General features: G+C 47.9%; 1 protein-coding gene across 1 annotated transcript in view; it reads left to right on the forward strand.

Moving 5' to 3' along the window:
- Window positions 1–22147, forward strand: part of LOC146869332 (FACT complex subunit SPT16-like) — a 251328-nt gene that overhangs the window by 62267 nt on the left and 166914 nt on the right. Inside the window, exons 4-6 of the mRNA XM_085650597.1 lie at window positions 2855–2920; window positions 3252–3347; window positions 3601–3716. Coding sequence (XP_085506723.1) covers window positions 2855–2920; window positions 3252–3347; window positions 3601–3716 — 278 coding nt within the window. The remainder of the gene's footprint in view (window positions 1–2854; window positions 2921–3251; window positions 3348–3600; window positions 3717–22147) is intronic.

Below are 22147 nucleotides of genomic sequence, written 5' to 3' on the forward strand. Positions count from 1 at the left end.
GCCTCAACACTCTTCCTGCTCGTGTGTTCGTACAGCTGATAGGGATGATGGCCTCTTGCATATTCATAGTACCTCACGCAAGACTCCAGATGTGCCCCCTGCAGGAATGTCTGGCACGTCAGTGGAACCAGGCTCAAGGTCAGCTAACAGATCTGGTGTTGGTGGACAGTCGCACGCATCGCTCTCTGCAGTGGTGGAACACAAAAAACCTTTCCAAAGGGCGACCGTTCCTCAAGCCGGTTCCACAGATTGTGCTAACAGCGGACGCATCGCTCTCCGGCTGGGGAGCTCATCTATTACATCACACCATGCAGGGCAGGTGGACGCCTCAACAAAAGTTACTCCACATTAATCACCTGGAGTTACTAGCCATCTTCCTAGCGCTCAAGGCATTCCAGAAACAAATATCAGCCAAAGCTGTCCTAGTCTGCACCGACAACATGACAGCCATGTACTACATACAGAAACAAGGCGGGACACACTCCCTACAGCTCTCTCAACTAGTCAAAGCATATTGAAGATAGGCTATTTCTCAGAACATTTTCCTCCTAGCCCAACATGTCCCGGGAGTCCAGAACAACATAATCCGCAAGTTCTTCAACCATTTTTCCACTTGGGGGGGCAACCAGAGATAGATCTCTTTGCCACACACGAAAACGCCAAATGCCCAAGCTTCGCCGCCAGATATCCACACCCATTGTCCAAAGGAAATGCGATATGGATGAATTGGTCAGGCAGATTTGCGTGCGCTTTTCTGCCTCTCCCACTCATTCCACTGGTGGAGCGCAAATTACAGCAACAATCACTGACTCTCATCCTAGTTGCTCCAACATGGGCCAGACAACCATGGTACACCACATTTCTGGAACTATCCGTAGTCCCGCACCAAAAACTACACCTCTCCCCACGCCTCTTAACCGAGAGCCGTGGAGAGATAGACACCCGGACCCAGCTCAGCTCAACCTTGCAATCTGGCTCCTGAGGTCTTAGAATTTGGTTACCTTAACCTTCCCCCTAACTGTATGAACATTATCACGGAAGCTAGACGCCCCACCACTAGAGCCTGCTATGCGGCCAAGTGGAAATGATTTGTGATATATATTCACAATAACACCATCAATCCTCTAGATGTGTCTATTCAACACATCATAGGTTACCTACTGCATCTCCAAAGGTGTAACTTAGCATACACATCTATTAGGTTACACCTCGCTGCCATAGCAGCCTACTTACAAAATAGACACTTGTCGCTATTCAGGGTACCTGCCATCAAAGCATTTATGGAAGGCCTCAAACAAATAATTCCTCCCAGGGTACCACCCTCACCTGTGTGGAATTTAAACATGGTTCTCACAAGACTAATGGGCCCTCCTTTTGAACCTCTGCACAAATGCGAGCTACAACTTCTAACATGGGAAGTCTCTCTCCTAGTGGCCATTACTTCCCTTAGAAGAGTCAGTGAGCTACAGGCACTAACTATTCAACCTTTTTTACAACTTAATCATAGCAAAGTGGTTCTCAGAACCAGTCCAAACTCTTCCCTAATGTTATTTCTCCCTTCCACCTAAACCAGTCTGTGGAGTTGCCAGTATTCTTCTCGCAACCACAAACAGATGTAAAAAGAGCACTGCTTTATTACATTGAAAGAACCAAACCTTTTTGCAAGACCAAACACCTTTTCTTGTCCTTCTCACCACCACATAAAGGCAACCCCATATCAAAATCTGGGATAGCAAGGTGGATTGTCAAATGCATACAGATTTGCTATCACAAAGCAAAATGTACATTATCAGTTCCCCCAAAAGCCCACTCTACCCGAAAGATAGGGGCTTCAATAGCATTTTTAGGAAACCTTCCCTTAGATGACATCTGCAAAGCAGCTACACCGCACACATCCACAAAGCACTATTGTGTAGATGTGCAAACAAAACAAGCCAATGTGGGCCAGGCTGTACTCAAAACATTATTTCAGACTACTGCAACAGATACTGGTGGTCACCACTCGGAAGGGGTACTGCTATACGATCTATGCATAGTGTGTGATCTGCAGCTCATATGCCTCGAACGGAAAATGCTACTTACCAGTATGCATCTGTTCTTGGCATGTAGAGCTGAAGATCCACACACGCCCACACACCTCCCCGGCTACCCGGCTCTGTTCCAGTACTATCTTATTTAGATACAGCATACATGGGCATCTTATCTGTTAATCACAAAAATCCATCACTTCCCTGCTGGCGAAAAAGATGGAACAGATGCCCTTGTGCACTATCATCCAAAGGAGGAGTCCCCTATCTCGTGACTTCCAAATACTTTTCCAAGACAAAAACAAGTGCAAACATCTGGGCCCAACACAAGATGGCGATCTATGCACAGTGTGCAGATCTGCAGCTCTACATGCCAAGAACAGATGCATACTGGTAAGTAGCATTTTCCTTTTCTTTTTAGTTGGGCACTCCACCAGAGTGCATGCTGCTTTTCAGCTCTTTAGCTATTTCCCACTGCTCTGTGTGCACTCTGTGTTGTATTCTCTTGTGTGCTTCTCCCACGTGCTCCTTGTTGCTGTCTCCCTCCCTTGCTTTGTTTTTATTTAGCCCAGCCTGCTGTCGTGAGCTCTGAGCACGCTTACAAAGTAACGTTACCGCCAACAGTGGCTTTATCAATGTGCCTTTTGTTTGTCGATAAAAAGGAAAAAAATTTGAAACCGCATCAGAAAAAGCATTGGCAAAGGCAGTAGGTTCCGAAAGATCGTACCTTTGGATTTTCCAATACTTGTTTGTTGAGGTGACAGCTCTAAATTATTTTGCATTTAGATGCTACTGTTAATTACTATGCCATTTTTTTGTTTTTTTAGGAAGGACCAACCACAGTTCTCACCACTGTCAAGAAAAAAGTGAAAAACGTTGGCATCTTTTTAAAGGTGAGAAGACTGGGGTGTACAAAATACATAAAAGCCTTCTGAAAAATCAATGGGAACCTTTCCTAGGTGAGGAAGAGATCCAGCAATCACCCAAGCCATGATGTTTGTTATGATTAGATGGCTCAACATTGGTGGGCTCACTGATGATGCGAAGCCCGGTAGCGAAATCACTTGCTCCCAGTTGGATATTTGTAACGAAAAGACGTTGACAAGACTAGCCCTGTTACACTACTGTCATTTCTTTGTGTTTGGGACAATGGTGCCGGTACCTGGTTGACCAATGTTGCTTGCTATTGCACAAATGACCTTTTGACATTGTTTCTCACCTTAGGATGAGGAGGAGGAGGAAGAGGACAAAAATGAGGCCGATGAGCTGCTGGGCCGTGGTGCTTCTGGTGGAGCTACACTGCTTGCAGAGAGGACAAGGGTAAAGCTACTTTTTCTACACATTTGTTCTGAAGTATATTTTCTGTGCTAAAGATGCGTATTTATGGCCCTGTGCTGTCTTATCTTTGCGTAATTAATTTTTGTGATGTAGTGTGATCTAGCTCCACGAAGTAACAAAGCACTGTTCAGGTTATTCTCCCGCACCCCCTTATTGCTCTTTCGTATGTTATTTCTCATTCCCTACCCCATGCCCGGCTTGTGATCCGGTCTTGATTCTCCTTCCCCATCAATAGAAAGAAATGACAGCTGAGGAGAGGAGAAGAGCTCATCAAAAGGAGCTTGCTAAGCAGTTGAATGAAGAGGCTAAACGCAGGCTCACTGCACAGAAGGGGGAGCAGCAGGCGCAGAAGTGAGTACGTGTTGCAGCTGGGCTGATAGTTTAGTGCTTGGGCTATATTCTGTTGTGAGAGTTCACGCTTCGGAATCTTGCTGAGGAGATAAAAATGTAAGACAGGCTGGCCGGTGCAAGCCACCGAAGAAGCTTGGAGACAGGTTGTTGACTAATAGAGGTGTGGGGCGATTGCATAATTTTTAAGGAAACATCCCTTCTGTGCACCCAGAGACCCGCTGTTGCAATGGGAGTGTGAAAAACAAAGGCAGACATTTTCCACTGTCGTCAGTACGCAAGAGAAACATAAACAGCACTGTGCATGTTTTGAAAAGCAGTAGACCCGGTTTTTTTAATGTGGTGCTTCGCCATCAAGTGAATTCTTTTGCTCCATTGCTGGTTTACGAAACAAAAGAAACACACTGGATCCCCGTTTGGAGATTCCAATTCAGTAGTTGCAAATATGGTTCTGCTGCACCTGGATGTGGTGCCAAATGTTTGATTCCGCCGTTTCAATTCCCGGCAGAAAACGAAAAGAATATTTGTACTGGGGAAATCGGATCAGCTCACACCAATCTACACCATTAGATACAAATGGATACAACTCGCAACGACTACAACTTTGCTTCACAGCACGTTTGCGCGCCATTCAGGGAAAACCCCATACACTGCTAGAGGATTCGGAGAAAACAAGAGCAAACAGGTCCAAAAGAATTCATGCTTGTATAGGCAGTGCGCGATGCGTATTACAAATTGTAATGCTCCCTTTAGCGCGTTTGTGTAATGCGATTTTCTTGTTTTTCTCGAGCACTGGACTTTACAGGGTTCCTGAATTCCTGAGTTCCGCATTCTCAGCTGCGCATGGCGGTTGCACCCGCCCCTTCTTGCAACGAAGCGAGCCTGTTTGATATTTTACTCTTTGAGCCTTTATTTATAGTTCCTTTGTCGTATGTGAAGTACCAGCTCAGTAAAGCACGCGTTTCGTAGGGTTAAAGTTCACACCAGGCAGTTCTGTAATAAGATCTCGCGCCTGACGCCTCATCACTGCCAGGAGTGCCAAAAACGCCGACAGAAGCTGTGACGTCATAAACATCTAAGAACATTTGGAAGTGTGCCAAGCCAGGAACGAGATGCAACAAGTGAGGTAGCACCGCGGGTTAGCGCACGTTTGGCAGAGAAGTGAGAGAGAGGGTGGATGGGTATGAGAGCAAGAGACCGAGAGAGAGAGAGACCGAGAGAGAGAGAGACCGAGAGAGAGAGACCGAGAGAGAGAGAGACCGAGAGAGAGAGAGACCGAGAGAGAGAGAGAGACCGAGACCGAGAGACAGCGAGAGAGACCGAGAGACAGCGAGAGAGACCGAGAGACAGCGAGAGAGACTTGAGAGACAGCGAGAGAGACCGAGAGACAGCGAGAGAGAGAGAGACAGCGAGAGAGAGAGAGAGACAGCGAGAGAGAGACAGACTGTCCTACACTTAAGCATCATCAGTGACTGTCTGCTGCTTCTACAACCTGGAACGGGGAGAGGCGGAGAGCATCCTAGGACTCTCAGAAAGAGAACAAGTGCTGGAAGGGCAAGGAAAGAGTGTGTGTGTAAGAGGAGAGCGAACGGAAGCGAGGGAGGAGAAGACTGAGCGGAGGAACAGGGTGAAACGGAGAGAGAATGGATGGTGACTAAAGAGGAAGATAGAAATATAGAGAGAGACAGGAAGTCAGAAGGTGAGAGAGAACAATGAGAGAACAAGAAAGTGAGTGAGGTTCCCATCTTTCAAAAGAGCACAAGCAGCAGCTGTTTTGAAGCGCTTGTGCTTGTGCTGGCATCCGCCTTGCGGGAGCGAGCAGCGGCGGTGCGACAGCCATATGTTTTCAATTAGCACGCGCGCCGATGCTAGCACAAGCACGAGTGTGCTTGAAAAGGAGCAGACCGATTTCAAAAGGTCATCTCCTAGTGCAGCGTATGCGCGCTGCCTAGGCGAGACCTAAAAATTGGTAGATTCATTACAAAAAAACTTCAGTTAACCACAGACCTAGATCAAGTCACCCATGTCTTGGAAAGTGTATTTAAAAATATCTAGTTCCCCTCCCCCTACCCAGCTAAGTATTTGAACTCCTGTAGTTGACTGGGCATTGCTGCCCAAGTGCATGGACTCTGACCGCCAAAGTATTTTTATAGTTGGCTAATACCTGATTTGCTCCTTTAACTTGCTGCAAGTTTCTCTTATATAGTATTCAAGGCTTGTAAGTTAATTGTGACTTGTAGCACTTTATTGTACTGTGGTGACAATGTGAACCTAGGCCTGCCACTGAGGCCTAGACGTGCAGCTTTAAACCTGCCAAATTGAAATGTAAAAATAAACCCTTTTGCCAGGTAAAACTCTCCTTTGAATATTAGTATGCCATCCTTGCGGAAGGACTTGGGAGCCCACCAGGGAAGGGCATTTAATATAAAAAATGAAGGGCATGTTCCTGCTCTGTGCCTACTTCTATTTGGGACCGCCAAAGATATTGCTCCAAGGTATCAAATTATTTAAGGTACACCTGACTCATTGCTGAGATCGGGTTTGTTAATTTTTAATTGAAAGGTAACCTAAGCCACCATTTTGTTTCCCAAAGTTATGGTAGCCTTTCCTGACCATCTCTAGCAGTTGTCACCCAAGACCACAATACTGCTCTCAGCTAGGAAGTGTGAAGAGCTCGCAGAAACAGGGAACAAAGAAAATTGCTGGAGGGAGGATGTTTGACCACCTCCAGCAGATTCCCTATTGGGCAGTGGCTAAAGATGGCCCACCTAAAGAGGCTACTGCCTTCGTGAAGCTAACTGCTATCACACATTCAACTGCCTGCTCCTTTGTGTAGGCAGACAGGCTGGCATCGCTTTCAGAGGGGTAAATGCCATTGCAGAATCGTTTTTTCAGGAGTGGCTCATGCTTGTTACTATCCACGAGTGTGCCCAGGTCCGCACAGAGGAAAAGGCTTGCACTCCCTTTAATTTGAGGTTTAGAAGGGTGTTTTAGGATTTTTCTGGTGGCCAAACCTCCGGGAAGTTATGTAAAGTTGGAAGAGGTGGATTGTGGAAAATCTTGCCCTATTGGTTAGTAAGTCCTCTCCTCCCAGAAACACACATTTCTCGAGGGCAACATTCCTCAGATCACTACTGGACTGGATATGAATGAGATGCTTTAGATAAATACTTTTCAATAGGCAATAGATACAGTTGTTGCAATGGGCAACACAATTTCAAACACAATTATACATTGAGCTCAATGGGAATTTTTTGTTAGATGCAATTGATTACTTTTTGGATTACTTTTCTTTCCACAGGACTGGATCCTAGATTCAGTCCTGGGACATCTCCTGTAAACAGTTGAGTAAAAACGTTTTGGTTACAGTTGTGATTTTTAAGGAATATTATTGTATTTTAAAAGTTGACACTTCAAAACTTTTTCACATAGAATCACCAATGTTATCCTATGGGAGGAAATTCACTTAGCAGGTAAGTAGGGTTATCGTTACTTTTTCTTACTCCGTGTTGGATCCTGGATCCAGCACTGGTGCATCTCCTGTAAACAGTTGAAAGAATGCGTTTTTGTTATACAGGCGATTTTTAACGAATATTTGTAAGTTTGCAAAATCGAAACTTAGAAGAATTTCTGGCAAAAACCAGGCAATGTTATCCTATGGAGGAAAATTAAGTTAGCGGTAAGTACGGTTGTAATTACTTTTCAGGGTCAGTGCTGAGCACCAAGATCCAGCACTGGGATCTCTCCTGATAAAGGTGAGTAAATTCGTTTTCGTAATTCGGCTGATTTTAGGTGAATATTTTAAAGATTCAAAACTCGACACAGAAGAATTTCCAAGTGAAACCAGTCAATGTTACCCTAAGGAAGAAAAGTGAGTTATCGGCTTTTGGGTAAGTACTCGACTGGCAGAGTTAAGGTTCTGGGCATAGACTCAGGGGTCTCCTAGGGTCAGGTAGGTACAGTTGTTACACCCTCAGCGGCACAGGGGCCGCTGGGTGCAGAGTGAGTTAGGCCCAATGTTATCCTATGGGTGGAGTGGGGCCGTTGGTTGGTTGGTGGCTGCTGGCTAGCCGGCCACGCGGATGTGGGAGCTGGGCTCCTGGTCACTTGCTCAGGGCAAGTGAGGAAGTAGATTAGTTGCACTGCCAGGGGCACTTGGGCGGCTGGGTGCAGGGTGCTTTTGAGCCGTCGGGCGCTCAATGGATTTCAATGGAGAAGCTCAAGAACGAACAAAGGCTGCAAGCTCGGGGACGAAGATTCTTCAGGTGCGACCACCACTTCGAGAGGTAAGTTGGGTAGTTGGAGGATAGGTAGGCACCCAGGAGTTGGGCACAGGGGTCCGCAGGGCGCCGGGTGCAGGGGTGCCTTTAGGCGTTGGGAAATCTTACCCTCTGCTGGTTGTGGTTGGAGGGGTCCCTGGTTCTGAGGCTGCAGGCGTCAGGAGCGTCGAGGTGGGTCCTCTGGTGCTGGCTTCGGGTTCACAGTTGCCGGGGGGACGTCCTCGTGGTCTTTGTTCACTCCGGCATTGGCCAGGCTTGGCGTGTGCAGGAGTCGCGGTTCCTGGCTGATGCCAGGGGCTTGTTACTTGCTTTGAGCAGTACCACTGCTCGTGGGAGTCCCAGTTAGTCACAAGGCAGTCAGATCCTCCGGGGTTTTTAGGTTGCTGACCACTGGAGATACCGGGGTTTAGCAGGAGCAGTTTCGAGGGTCGATAACCTGTAGGGCTGGGGCCAAAGCAGTTGGTGTCTTCCTCTTGTTAGCAGCTGCACGGCAGGTCTTCTTTCTTCTTGATCTTCTTTCTTGTTTTGGAATCTGGATCCGAGGAAGGAAAGTTCAGGGTGCCCCTTAATACTAAATTTAGGGGCGTTACAGGTAGGTAAAGGGCAGGGACCAATGGGTCCCCTCCCTGGGGTGGGTAAACCCCCTATCCTGCCACTCTCCTGTGGGAGGGGGGCTGTAGCCTAGTCCTGATTGGGCAGGGCTCCCATCTTCAAGATGGCGAGAGCCCGGAGATATGCTTAACCTCGCCTCCCCCACCTGAGGGGTGGGGTTTCCGACCAGTCTTCCCGCCAGAGAGGGGCTCAGAACCGGTAGGGGCCAGTTGCTGAGTACAGCAAGTGGCCTGGAGAAGCTCACAAAGGCGGCATGCGCTGCACTTAGTGCCCAGGAATGGACCTGGGTACTGTAGGGGCACAGGGCTCATGCACCTGTACTCACACCACTCGCATAGGGCACCCAGCTAGAGGGGGGACTGAGGTATGCAGGGCAGTGTGTGTTGTGGGCATGGCACACAGGGATGTGTGCCATGTCAACTCTGTTTGTTCTGCACCCAGACACTCAGGCTGCAAGGGCAGTGTGTGTGTGTCAGGGTACAGGGCCTCGAAGGGTGGCACGATAAGTGCTGCAGCCCTTAGGGGCCTTCTCTGGCCACAAGGCCCTGGGTACCTAGTGTACCATTTACCAGAGCTGACATGTGGCCAGAGATGCCAATTGGGTTTAGGCTTCAACACAGTTTTAGGGAAGGAACATAGGCCCTGGGTACCTGATTGGCAGGAGTCCAGGGCACACTCAAAGTACATCAGCAATTCAGCAAAACGTGGGGTCATACCATGCAAGAAAGATGGCACTTTCTCACAGGGGGCCTCCGGTTGGTGGCTGCTAGCAAGCAGGCCACTGGGTTGTGGGAGCAAACCTCCTAGGGTTAAGCTCGGGGCACGTTGGGGACCAAAGTAGCACCCTCACCGGCACTAGGGCGGCCGGGTGCAAGGTGCTTTTTTGAGGTCTGGTGCCCTGTTTTCAATGGAGAACCTCTGGGACAAAGAAACACTGCAGGCTCGTGGACGAGGATCTACTGGGTGCGACCACCACTTCGAGGGGTAAGTTGGGATGTTGTGGGTTGGTTAGGTGCCGTCTGTTAGGGCACACAAGGCCGTGGGGCGTCTGGTGCAGGGGTACCTTTGGACGTCGGATTTTCTTACCCGCTCTGGTCGCGGCAGGGGTGGTCCTCTGGATTGAGGCTGTAGGCGTCTGGAGGTTTTGAGGCAGGTCAGGGGTCGCTGAATCGCCGGTCAGGGTCACCAGGGGGACCTCCTCGTGGTGTTTTTCCGCTCTGGTCGGGTTCGGCGGGTGCAGAGTGGGCTGGATTTGCGGTCTCTGGTTGGCACCAGAAGCTGCAGTTTGAACAAGTCCGGTGTTCACAGTTTCAGTCTTTGAAGTGAAGGCAGGCAGGTCCTCCGGGGTTTTTGAGGTTGCTAGCTGCAGGACACACCAGGGTTTCGCAGGAGCAGGTTTGAGGGGAGTCAGTGGGCGGCGTCCTCTTGTTAGCTCTGCACGGTCCTCCTTATCTTTTCTTATTGCTGGATCTGCCTTCTTGATTCAGGGCTGGCCCCTAAATACTGTATTTAGGGGGCGTTTTAGGGGGTCTTGAGGTCCTCCAATCAAGTTCCCAAGGTCTGTGTTCTTTCCCCAAAACTAACCCAATTGGCATCTCTGGCCACAGGTCAGCCCCTGGTAAATGGTACTACAGGTACCCAGGGCACTGTGACCAGGGAAGACCGCTAAGGGCTGCAGCACTTATTGTGCCACCCTTAGAGGCCCTGTACCTTTACACACCCACACACTGCCATTGCAGCCTGCGTGTTTTGTTGTAGAAAAAAGTAAAGCGTCGACATGGCACACATTCCTGTGTGCCCAATCTCCAACCAACTGCCTGAGGCCTAGGTAAGTCATCCCTCTAGCTGGGTGCACTAGTCCCACAGTGGCATAAGCCCTGTGCCCCTACAGTGTCTATGTCCAGACACTAAGTGCAGTAAAGTCATAAAGAGTATGGTCTATGAGTTGGTCATTACGAACTCTACAGCTCCATAATGGCTTTACTAAAAACTGGGAAATTTGGTAGCAAACGTCTCAGCACATTAAACCCACACTGATGCCAGTGTGGGATTTAATGTAAAATGCACTCAGAGGACATCTTAGAGAGCCCCTTGAAAATTGATCAGCTTTGGTGTGGTTCTTGAATGGCCACTGCTATTTGCCACCACAAGACAGTTTTCTGGACCCCTGATTAGGGAGCCTCTGCACTCTGGGTCCAGAAACAAAGCACATCCTGGGTAGAGGTGTCATGCCTCCTTCCCCAGGATGGGCTGGGCCCCATCAGGGGAAGCTTCAAATGCGGGCCGCCTTCGGAAGCTTCCCCCAGCAACTGGCTCCCACTGTTTCTGGTCCCCACTTTGGGTGGGAGAATCGTTGGGAAAACCAAGCCAGGAAGAGAGGTGTAACCACCTTTGACAACCCCACACCTCAGGTGGGTTATTCGAGGTGAAGCACACATTTCAGTCCCTTCCTTCTTGAAGGTAGAGGCTCATGCCCCCCCTAGCACTGGAGGGTGGAATAGTAGGTTGGTGTACCCACCACAAGTGCTGGCCAAAGACTTTAAACCCAGAATCCGGATTCAGGCGACACTGCGATTCTGCACCACTCTGCACCTGAGGCCCATTTCCCGAATTTCAGTGATTTGAGTGACCCAACACCACAACGATGTCTCCCCAGCGATCCTGGTCTGGTGATCCCCAACCTCCCTCAAGCTTCAAGGCAACCCCCTCAGCTGGTAAGAAAACCTGACACCTGAAGACACCCCAGTCACTGGATGTACCACGACTTTTGGTGGCCCAACCAAAGGTGTCCAGGCATCCCCAAAGATCCCAACGTACTCTCCAGCTGGTGGTCGCCTTCAGGAAGTCTCCCTGCCCAAGCCTGCAGCAACTTCGCCGCACTGAATGTCTCCAGTGAAAAGAGCAGGGTCCCAGACGTCTTTTAGACACCCTGCACCCGGCCACCCCAGTGCAGCTGGTGGTGCAGCTCCTGTGCTGGTCATTGGCCTATGCAGCGCTGACCGTTAACCCCAGGAGCCTTGCTCCCACACCAGAGTGCCCTGCTAGTCAGCAGTCCCAAACCGAAGGCTGCCTTAGCCCCACTGGCTAACATTGGGCCTCTGCACCCGGCCGCCCCACTGCCGCTGGTGGTGCAACTCTAGTGCCCATTTAGCCTGTGGGGAACGTTGGTATTAACCCCCTAAACTCCCACTTGTAAGATGTTTACTTAGACTGCAAATCCGATAACCATTTCTTCCCATATGAAACCATGTTGTGAGATTTTGGGCCTAAAATGTTCTTAGTGTTGAACTGTTGTGTACTCAAAGTGAACTAAAAGTAACAAACATATTCTAAAAGTAATTATTATATCATGCAAACTGCGTTCCAAATCAATACCAACCTGTAGCTATTGCAAACTTCAATCATAACTGCATTCCATTGTGAAATCCTGCATTCCAATTATATGTTTCCTACCTGTACCAAGTCCTGCTTGGTTCTAAAAATAAATTACAAGTATACCTTTTTTTATACTCACTCAATTGGTCTGCATTCAGTCTGAGTGTGTGCAGCAGTCTTGAATAAGTGAAAACAATAAATGCTTAACACACCCTCTGGATAAGTCTATCTGCTTGCCCTCACTACCACAGAGAGCTGATAGTACTTACCTAATATAGTCTCTGCTATTCCTCTGGTGACTCCATGGACTGTGCACACTATACCTTACTCTAGTATAGTATATACAGAGCCAGCTTCCTACAGTTCCCCAAAAGTGTACAGGGCTCAATGGAAAACTCAAAGTGCTCTATTAGTGGCAGTGTGGGTGAGCAACTGACGGCCTAACACAGAGGAGTGTAAGACATCTATTGCACACACAAGATCAATAATGGACACAAGACTCCAGAAGGAGATCCAGACCAATTTTATAAAATTATACTCCAGTATTTTAAAGACCAAGACTTCATAATAAGGCAAGTACGATTCAAGTCAAGTTACTTTTCACGTTTAAAAATCAACAGTGCAATATTCGAATAGGTCAAGACCCCTGAGGAGGGACTCAAGTGAGTGGTGTATCAGGTGAGTTTATAACTTAAAGTTCCATTCCTTGGGTGGTCTGATCCACATGGAGTGCAGGGTCGGTTGTGAGCGACTAAGACACCCTTTCAGTGCGGAATGCGGTACTTTCGCCGAGGCTGTCGAAACAGGCAGTGTTTTACGCTCTTGTGGAGGTAAGAGGCGGGATAAGTTTCAGCGGGCGGCAGCACAGTTACTGTTAGCCGATGGCTGTAATTCGGATGGGGGTCTGCATGCCGTAGTTGGATTGTTTTGGAGAGATCGCATTTGGATCGGCAGTGCAGGAGGTGACCGTCAGGGCCACTAGCAGGAGGGTACAGGCTCTCTGGCCCGGAGCTGTAGGCAACTCTGGTTGTGGGCTTGAGGGGATCCCTGGAGGTCGTCTACTTGCAGGGCGTTCTGTGGGCAGTTTGAGTGCGTAAGAAACTGGCTCTGGAGTCTGATATGATTAACGTTAAGGAGCAAGGCTCGTCTCACGCTGCATGCCTCACTGATTTGATGTCCAAACTGGAGGAGCAAGAAAATAGAATGCGGAGAAACAATCTAATGCTTTTGGGGATTCCGGAAGGGGTTGATGGTGAGGACCCCAGAGGTTACATTATCAAACTACTTTGTGCCGCTTTTCCTTCAGAGTCTGCCTGGAACTGGGATCAAGAGATCCATAGGGCGCATCACTTTCCATTTAATCTAAAATCTCGAAGAGATGGTAGCCGCCCCGGAACTGATAGACCCCGGGTGTTCCTGTTTTTTTTGGGGGTAATTTCTTGCTGAGGCAGTTGGTATACGATCAAGCTAGACCAAACTCTCAAAAGGAAGTTAACGGAATAAAGTTTTTCGCTAAACCTAATTTTGGTCACGCCACCGTTGAACGCAGGTGGGGGTTACGCCAATTAATTACACCCTTCCAACACCAAGGTGCTCAAGTGTACCTTATGAATCCGGCCAGGCTAAAAGTAATATATGAAGACACTACGCGGATCTTCTTATCGGAGATTAAAGCTGGGGAATATCTGAAGGACATCGTGGGCTGAAAGAAAGTGAACTAAACTTTTCTCCTCTCCTTTAGATCTATGTATATTACCTGAACTATCAGGTTAACCGCTTAACTGATATAGACATTTTATGTCCTGCACAAAATGTTTCATTTTTTTACCTTCTATCTCTTTGGGATTATGGCCTCTGACTGATATTGGTTTTTTTTTTGGATCCCGCAAGGGTGAGAGGCTCGAATATTGTGGGGAGGGGGTAAGAGAAGAAAGGGGATAGTAGGGTAAGGAAGGAGTGTAAGACGGAGGAGAGAAGGGGGTCCGGATTTAAAAAAAAAAAACAAAAGACAAAAAAAAGGGTAAAGGGGAAAAAAAAGGAAGAAAGAAAGGGGGGAGGGGGAGAAAGGAAAAAAAGAAACTATTTTGATTTGGTGTGGCTTGGCGACAGGAGCTCACGCATGCTCACCATCATCCAGGCTTATCCTGACTGCTTATTTTTGGGGAAGGGTGGGGGGAGGGGTAGGGGGTCTAGATTGCAAGTAGTGGCAGCTGTATTGTCGGTCTGGTTTATATATATATATTTTTTGTTCTTCTTCTTCACTGGCAATTTTTGGAACGATCGCAGGAAAAGTCTCAGGAATGACGATGGGTGGTGACAACAAGGGGATTTTATGGTGGGCGCAGGGACGGGTCGGTCGGGTGGCCGGTGGCCATTGTATTCATGTTGTGATGCTGATAGATGTTGGTAGTACTATGATTACGAGGATGATAATGATGCTTATTGTCGTAGCTACCGGGCTAATCCATTTAAACTTCAGTCTCTAACAATTAATCTGTTAAAGAAACTTAAAATTGTTTCACTTAACATTTGTGGTTTAAATGATCCCTCAAAAAGGCACAAAACTGCTCAAACTTTGCGAACAATGGGGGCAGATTTGGTCTGCTTACAGGAGACACATGTTGAGGGAGCCCAGAAATCCTTGCTGAACACTTTGGGCTATAAGGTTATTGGAGCGACCTCTGAAGGTGCTAGGGTTAAAGGAGTTGGGATTCTGGTTTCAAAAAGATTGCCCCTAGTTGTCAACCAGGTCAAATCTGACTCACTAGGGCGGTGGGTGATTGCAGAATGTTCTATCTCCTCTCCATTGAATAATGCTGGTTTCACAATCTGCTCAGTTTATGGAAGCAATCTTGACGATCCCGGGGTAATCTATGGTGTGAACGAGGAACTGAATGAATGAATGAATGAAAAGAGTTTTTATATAGCTGCCCATTGGCCATTACCAATCATATTTTGTGGCGATTTAAATTTAAATCTCCCTAGCACCTGGCTTTCGGATGAGTCCTGGGTCTATAGGGGCAGAAAACCTAAGGTTTTTCAGGCCGTTTCAAATTTGATTCAGACTCACGGTCTGAAAGATGTATGGGCCAAGTTGAAACCTAATCAGGATGGGTATACCTTCTTTTCTGCTCCTCATTTGTCTTTTGCTCGGCTGGATTATTTTTTAGTTTCTGCATCTCTGGCGTATGACTGTACTATCGATATTGCTCCTCGCCTCTTATCAGATCATAACCCTCTTATTATCAACATAGCGGGACTGGTAAATAGTAGGCTAAGCTCTAATTGGACTTTTGAAAAATCCCTCCTGTACGATAATGAATACCGAGAATATATGAAAAAATGTATACCGGAATTTTTAGAGATCAACTCCGGGTCAGCCCCTGTAATGGTCGTTTGGGACATACTAAAGGCAGGTATAAGGGGGGAGACGCTTAGATTTTCCATTAATAAGAATAAAAAGGAGAAAATACAGGCTGATTCCTTACTTAACCAAATGATAGAGGCTGAAAGGAAATTAATAAGTGCTGTCCAGCTGGGCTCTAGAATTGAGGAAGCACAGACTAATGTGGCAGTCGCCAAAGCAGAAATGGGGTCCATATTAGCAGAAAGAACGGCTGCAAAATGGGCCTCGGCTCGTGAAAGGCTATATGAATGTAGCAAACTTATCGGGCATCAACTGGCTATTTCCACCAGGCAACAGGTCACTACCAATCTAATCTCTTCTATTCAAACCGTCTCTGAAGGGATTACTAATGATCCTGTAAAAATAGAGGAGTCTTTTAGAGCATTCTATGAAAAATTATACACCGAAGAAATTATCAAGCTCAGCAAACTCAGAGAGTCCGAGATTAATATCTACTTGGACACAATTCCAATGGCTGAACTTGATAGGGAGAGTAGCAACCAAATGAAAATTTCTCCTGTCTGGGAGGAGATTGCAATTGCCCTGGCTAGCCTCCTCGATGGAAAGGCCACTGGAGACGACAATATTCCAGTGGAATTTTATAAAATATTTTCTCCACAAATTAAAGATGTATTCACCAATGTAATTTCTTCCATTTTTAAAGGCTCATCTCCACCGCAGTCTTGGTCATCTGCTAAAATAGTAATATTTCTAAAAAAATATAAACCCGCACTGGAAATGTCCTCATATAGACCAATAACTCTCATCAATACCGATTCCAAGATCTTTTCTAAAATTCTCGCATCTAGACTGTCCTCCAAAATTGAGTCTTTGGTCTCAAAGTGGCAACACGGATTTATACCTAAAAAGGGCACCACCGAACATGTCCGCCGGACTATCACCCTATTTGATGCTGCCAAGGTGGCAGGAGACCCGATCGCATTAATACTCTTAGATGCCGAAAAAGCATTCGATCGGGTCTCCTGGCAATATTTGTGGGGGACTATGAGGCGGATAGGTTTCGGTCCCAGGATCCTGCAGGTACTGCAGGCTCTATATCAGGACCCAACCGCTAGAATCGTGATCAGTGGACATATGACAAGACAGATTGGAATAACCCGGGGAACAAGACAAGGATGTCCCTGCTCACTGCTACTATTTGCATTATATATAGATCCTCTGATCAAAAAAATTGAAGGTAATCCTGAGATAGTAGCGGTGTGCAGGTTCGGAATTAATACTAAGATCTTGGCTTATGCCGATGATCTAGCTTTAGTAACCCCGGAACCTGAAAGAGCCATTAGGATGTTTGAACAGGAGGCCCGGGAATTTGGGAAAATATCCGGATATGCCATCAATAAAACTAAAACTCAGATTGTGTTAAATGATTATATAACTTGGCAGGACGATAGAGTAACAGATAAGGCTAAATATCTCGGGGTCAATATATCTGCGAATTTGGACCAAATTTTTAAAGAAAATCTGACTCCCCTTGCTGTCGATATGAAAAAAGCTCTTAAAAGATTTGATAATATGCATTTAACAATAGTGGGGAGGTGTAAGGTTTTAAAGATGACCTTTTTTCCTAAACTTCTATATTTTTTTAGGACTATTCCGTGAGAATTTAATAATACAATGTTTCAGACATTCGACAGAATATTTTCCCAGTTTATTTGGGCATATGCTCAGCCAAGAAGAGCCTTCAAACTTCTTTCATTACCCAGAGAGAGAGGAGGGTGGGCTCTTCCTAATTTAATACTTTATTATTGGGCCACTGTTCTGCATTATAGCCCCGAGCTATTTCAAGACTCTCCTATAGCGAATCCCACCGGCCTTCCGTCTCCCTATATTATATTATGTGCGGCATTGATACTCTTTATATATTTATCTGTTTCTTATTGATCTTTGGTTCAATTGATTTGATTTCACTGCTTGCAAACACATATTGTCATTGTTTCCAGACTTGGGGTGGGGGGCTCCTTTTGGTCTGGCAACGAAGTTTTATTTTATATCGACACTTTTTGTTTAAAAAAAAAAAAAAAAAACTGCCTCTATATATACTGCACCAAAGAGAGGTACAGTGTGTATAGAGCCCAAGAGTCCCCAAAGGTAGGCAGAGGTTAAAGTCAGATAGAACCTTACTCTCTAAAGTGGTTGCTTGGTCGAGCAGTAAGGCAGTATCAGAGGACAGTGTTGAGCATTTGAGGTACACACTCAGTCAGCAAATGAATTCACACATTCAAGAACTGAACTCCAGGCCAATTGTTTTTGTAAAATAAATATACTGTTTTATTTCTAGAACCTATCAAGCCTGGCACAGGTAAGCATCAAAATACTTTGTAGTAATAAGTTACTTGATTGAATACAGTTCGGAAATGCAGTAGAAATTGCACTGGTTTTGATTTACAGATAATGTAATAGATTGCGACACTTAGCAGGTATAGTATATTGGAATGAATGGGCATTTTCAACAAATTGCAGGTAAGTTACTTTTACGTTACTTTTTCTAACTCCGTGCTGGGTGCCTAGATGCAGCACTGGGACATTTCCTAAAAACAGTTGAGTAAATAAGTTTTTGTTATTTGCACGATTTTTAAAGAATATCTTTTGTTATCCAGTATTAGTGTATCTTTGATAGATTCACATGCCTGAATCATTCCCCGTCATCGGGATGGGAGTCCCCGGTACATAGATAAAGTCGCCGGGGGGACGTCCTCGTGGTCTTTGTCCACTCGAGCACAGGCCAGGCTTGGCGGGTGCAGAGTGTGGAGGGTTCGCGGTTCCTGGCCGATGCCAGGGGTCAGTTACTTGCTTTGAGCAGTACCCCTGCTCGTGGGAGTCTCTATTGCTTACAGTCACAAGGTAGCAAGGTCCTCCAGGGTTTGTGAGGTTGCTGGCCACGGGAGATGCCGGGATTTAGCAGGAGCAGGTTTGGGGGTCGAGAGACCGGTAGGGCTGGGGCCAAAGCAGTTGGTGACTTACTCTTAGCAGCGAGGTGCCTTTCCATTAGCTGTAGGCCCGAACGGCGTCGATAGGCCCAGCGGCCCGTGTCAACGACTGGAATAAAGTAGTTGAGGTGCACGTCGAAAATCACGTGATCAAAAACAATACCGTCGAGTTTTAGATAGTTTGCGTGTTGAAAAGGTTTGGAGAATATGGTGCCGAACTGGAGCGCAGAAGTTACATCCGAACCCGATGGCGGAAAAAAACAATCTGAGGATGGAGTTGATGCCCATGCGCTCTATCGTCCAAGGGAGGAGTCTTCCAAGACAACAACAAAGTGCAAGCATCCGAGCCCAACACCAGATGGTGATCTATGCACAGTGTACAACTCTGAAGCTCTACATGCCAAGAACAGATGCATACTGGTAAGTAGCATTTTTTCCTTATACTTGTGTCCTGTAAGTAATTTCTCAATAGTGTAATGTACATGTGCCTTACAGCTTGGTATTTGTGAGAAAGTGCCATCTTTCTTGCATGGTTTGCCCCCACTTTTTGCTGAATTGCTGTACTTTGACTGAGTGTACCCTGGACTCCTGCCAATCAGGTGCCCAGGGCCTATGTTCCTTCCCTAAAAACACAAAACACAAATTGGCAAACCCTGGCCACATGTCATCCCCTGGTAAATGGTACTCTAGGTACCCAGGGCCTTGTGACCAGGAAAGGCCTCTAAGGGCTGCAGCACTCATTGTACCACCCTTGGAGGCCCTGTACCCTTACACACACACACACTGCCCTTGCAGGCTGGGTGTCTGGGTGCAAGACAAAACAAAGAGTCGACATGGCACACATCTCTGTGTGCCATGCCCACCACCTACACTGCCATTGCATACTTCAGCCACCCCTCTAGCTGGGTGCCCTATGCGCATGGTGTGGGCACAGGAGCAGGAGCCCTGTGCCCCTACAGTTCCCAGGTCCATTCCTGGGCACTGTAACTGCAGTGCTGCCATTTAAGAGTACATGGTGCTGAGAGCTCGTCAAACACGACCTCCACAGCACCATAAAGGCAGCACTGAAGACTGAGAAGTTTGGTATCAAACTACTCAGCACATTAAACCCACACTGATGCCATTGTAGGATTTAATGTACCAAGCACCCCAGAGGGCATCTTAGAGATGCCCCCTAAAACCTAACCTACAATCCACGTCTGTTCTGAGGCTACCACACAGCAGACATGTTGCTGGACCCCTGGGTTTGAGAACCCCTGCTCTCCTGGGCCTGCAACAATGCACATCCTCGGCGAGGTGCTAAACCTCCTCCCCCAGGATAGGCAGGGGGAAGCTTCAAAGGCATGCCGTCTCTGTGAGCTTCCCCAGGCCACTGCAACCTCCCACTCTGGCGGGAAGCTTGGCTGGAAACCCCAAATAAGGACAGGGGATGTGCCAGCCTGCCAACCACACCCCTCAGGTGGGGGAGGCGAGGTGAAGCACATCCCCGGGCTCTCGCCATCTTGAAGATGGGAAGCCCTACCCAATCAGGACTAGGCTACTGCCCCCTCCCACAGGAGAGAGGCAGGATAGGGGGTGTACCCACCCCAGGACAGGGACCCGTTGGTCCCTGACCTTCACCTACATGTAATGCCCCTACGTCTAGTATTTAGGGGCACCCTGAACCTTCCTTCCCCAGATTCCAGATTCCGAAATACAAAGAAGAGCAAGAAGAAAGAAGACCTGCCCTGCAGCTGCTAAGAAGAGGAAGACACCAACTGCTTTGGCCCCAGCCCTACCGGCCTGTCGACCCTCGAACCTGCTCCTGCTCCAACCCGGCATCTCTTGTGGCCAGCAACCTCACAAACCCCGGAGGACCTGGCTACCCTTCAACTCTAAGCCCCTGGGACTCCCATGAGTAGAGGCTCTACTCAAAACTTACTTCTAATCTCTGGCATCAGCCCGGAACCGCAAACCCAACACAATCTGCACCAGCCAAGCCTGGCCGGTGCCGGAGTGAACAAAGACCACGAGGACGACCCCACAGCAACTGTGACCCCCAGTCCGGCACCCAAGGACCTCCCTCGACCCTCCTGAAGAAGCCTGCAGCCTCAAAACAAGGTGCCCCCCTACCGCGATCAACAGAGGGTAAGATTTCCCGACACCAAAAGGCACCCCTGCACGCGGCGCCCCGCGGCCCCCTGTGCCCAACACTTACCAAGGATCCCAAAACTGGACATTTAACACTCTCTACCAAAAAGAGACATTTGGAGAAGCCTGCTCCGCCTCCACCTCCAAAGAGGAAGGACTCTGCTACCTCTCCTTTCAGAATACCTTCCCCACCTTCTCCACCTTCCCCTCCTCCACCCCCTCCGCCTTCTCCACCCCAACCTCATCGTTCTCCGACCCCGTCTCCAGACGATGATGATCAGGGGGACCCATATGATGACGTTGGAGATGTGCCCCAGGACCTACCCACAGGGGGCCCCACCCCTACAGGATCCCCAGACCCATGGGACGATTACAATATCCCTGATATCCCCAACGTCCCACAAGACGATCTTTACCCTTCCAGTACTTCTCCACCAGAAGACTCATTGGGGTTCAACCACCTACTGCAAAGGGCGGCACACTATCACGGGGTAGATTTACACACCGACCCCGTGGAGGATGATTTCCTCCTCGACACATTCGACACCACACATAGGTCCACCTCTATATTGCCTATGCTCAAAGGAGTGGTAAAGCATGCGCCAGAGGTTTTTAAGGACCCAGTTAGAGCCAGGGTCATTAACCCGCCATCGAGAAAAAATACAAATCTGCCCCCACAGATCCCTCCTACATCAGAGGGCCAGCGCCACTAGATTCTCTAGTAGTATCCACCGCACGTAAAAGGGCAAACTCCCAAGCGTCAGGCGAAGCACCACCACCTGACAAAGAATCTCAACTACTGGACGCATCAGGCAAGCGTACTGCATCCCAAGCTGCCAATATATGGCGTATCGCCAATACTCAAGCGCTACTGGCCAGATATGACAGAGCCCATTATGACGAGTTAGAAGGCATAATGCACCATCTCCCTGAAAAATATAAAGCTAGGGCCAACGAACTAATTCAGGAGGGCAAAACTATTACTAATACCTCCATACGTTGCGCCCTAGATGCAGCAGACACAGCCTCCAGGGCCATCAATACCAGCGTCCTCCTCCGTCGCCATGCTTGGCTAAGGATATCAGGGTTTAAACCGGAGGTGCAAGCCTCCATCCTTAACCATCCCTTTGACCAAGAACATCTATTTGGCCCAAAAGTGGATGAGGCCCTAGAAAAAATGAAAAAGGATACTGATACGGCAAAATCCATGGGAGCCTTGCAGTCACACACTCCCAGACGCTCCTTTCGCCGCTCTTCCTTTCGGAGTACATCCAGAGGCTACTCCTCAGATACCGCGTCCACTTCATACAAATCCCCTACTCAGTCCACCTTTACAAGGGGTTATCAAAGAGGCGGCTACAGGGGTAACAATAACAGAGGCAGAGGCAAAACAAACACCGCCCGCTCTGCCACACTGCCTACCCAATGACTTCCCCCCGCTCCCCCCAGACCATCCCACTCCGGTCGGGGGCAGACTCCAAAATTTCCTTCCTGTCTGGGCTACCATCACCTCAGACAAATGGGTAACCCAAATAATTCGGTCAGGCTACTGCCTAGAACTAATATCTACCCCCCAAACATTCCACCCAGACAACGCCCAATGTCACAAGAATATCTAATGTTACTAAAGCAGGAGGTAATCTCCCTCCTACAGAAACAGGCGATAGAACACGTTCCTGCCAA

This window comes from Triturus cristatus, chromosome 1_1, assembly GCF_964204655.1.
Source record: "Triturus cristatus chromosome 1_1, aTriCri1.1, whole genome shotgun sequence".
NCBI lineage: Eukaryota > Metazoa > Chordata > Amphibia > Caudata > Salamandridae > Triturus > Triturus cristatus.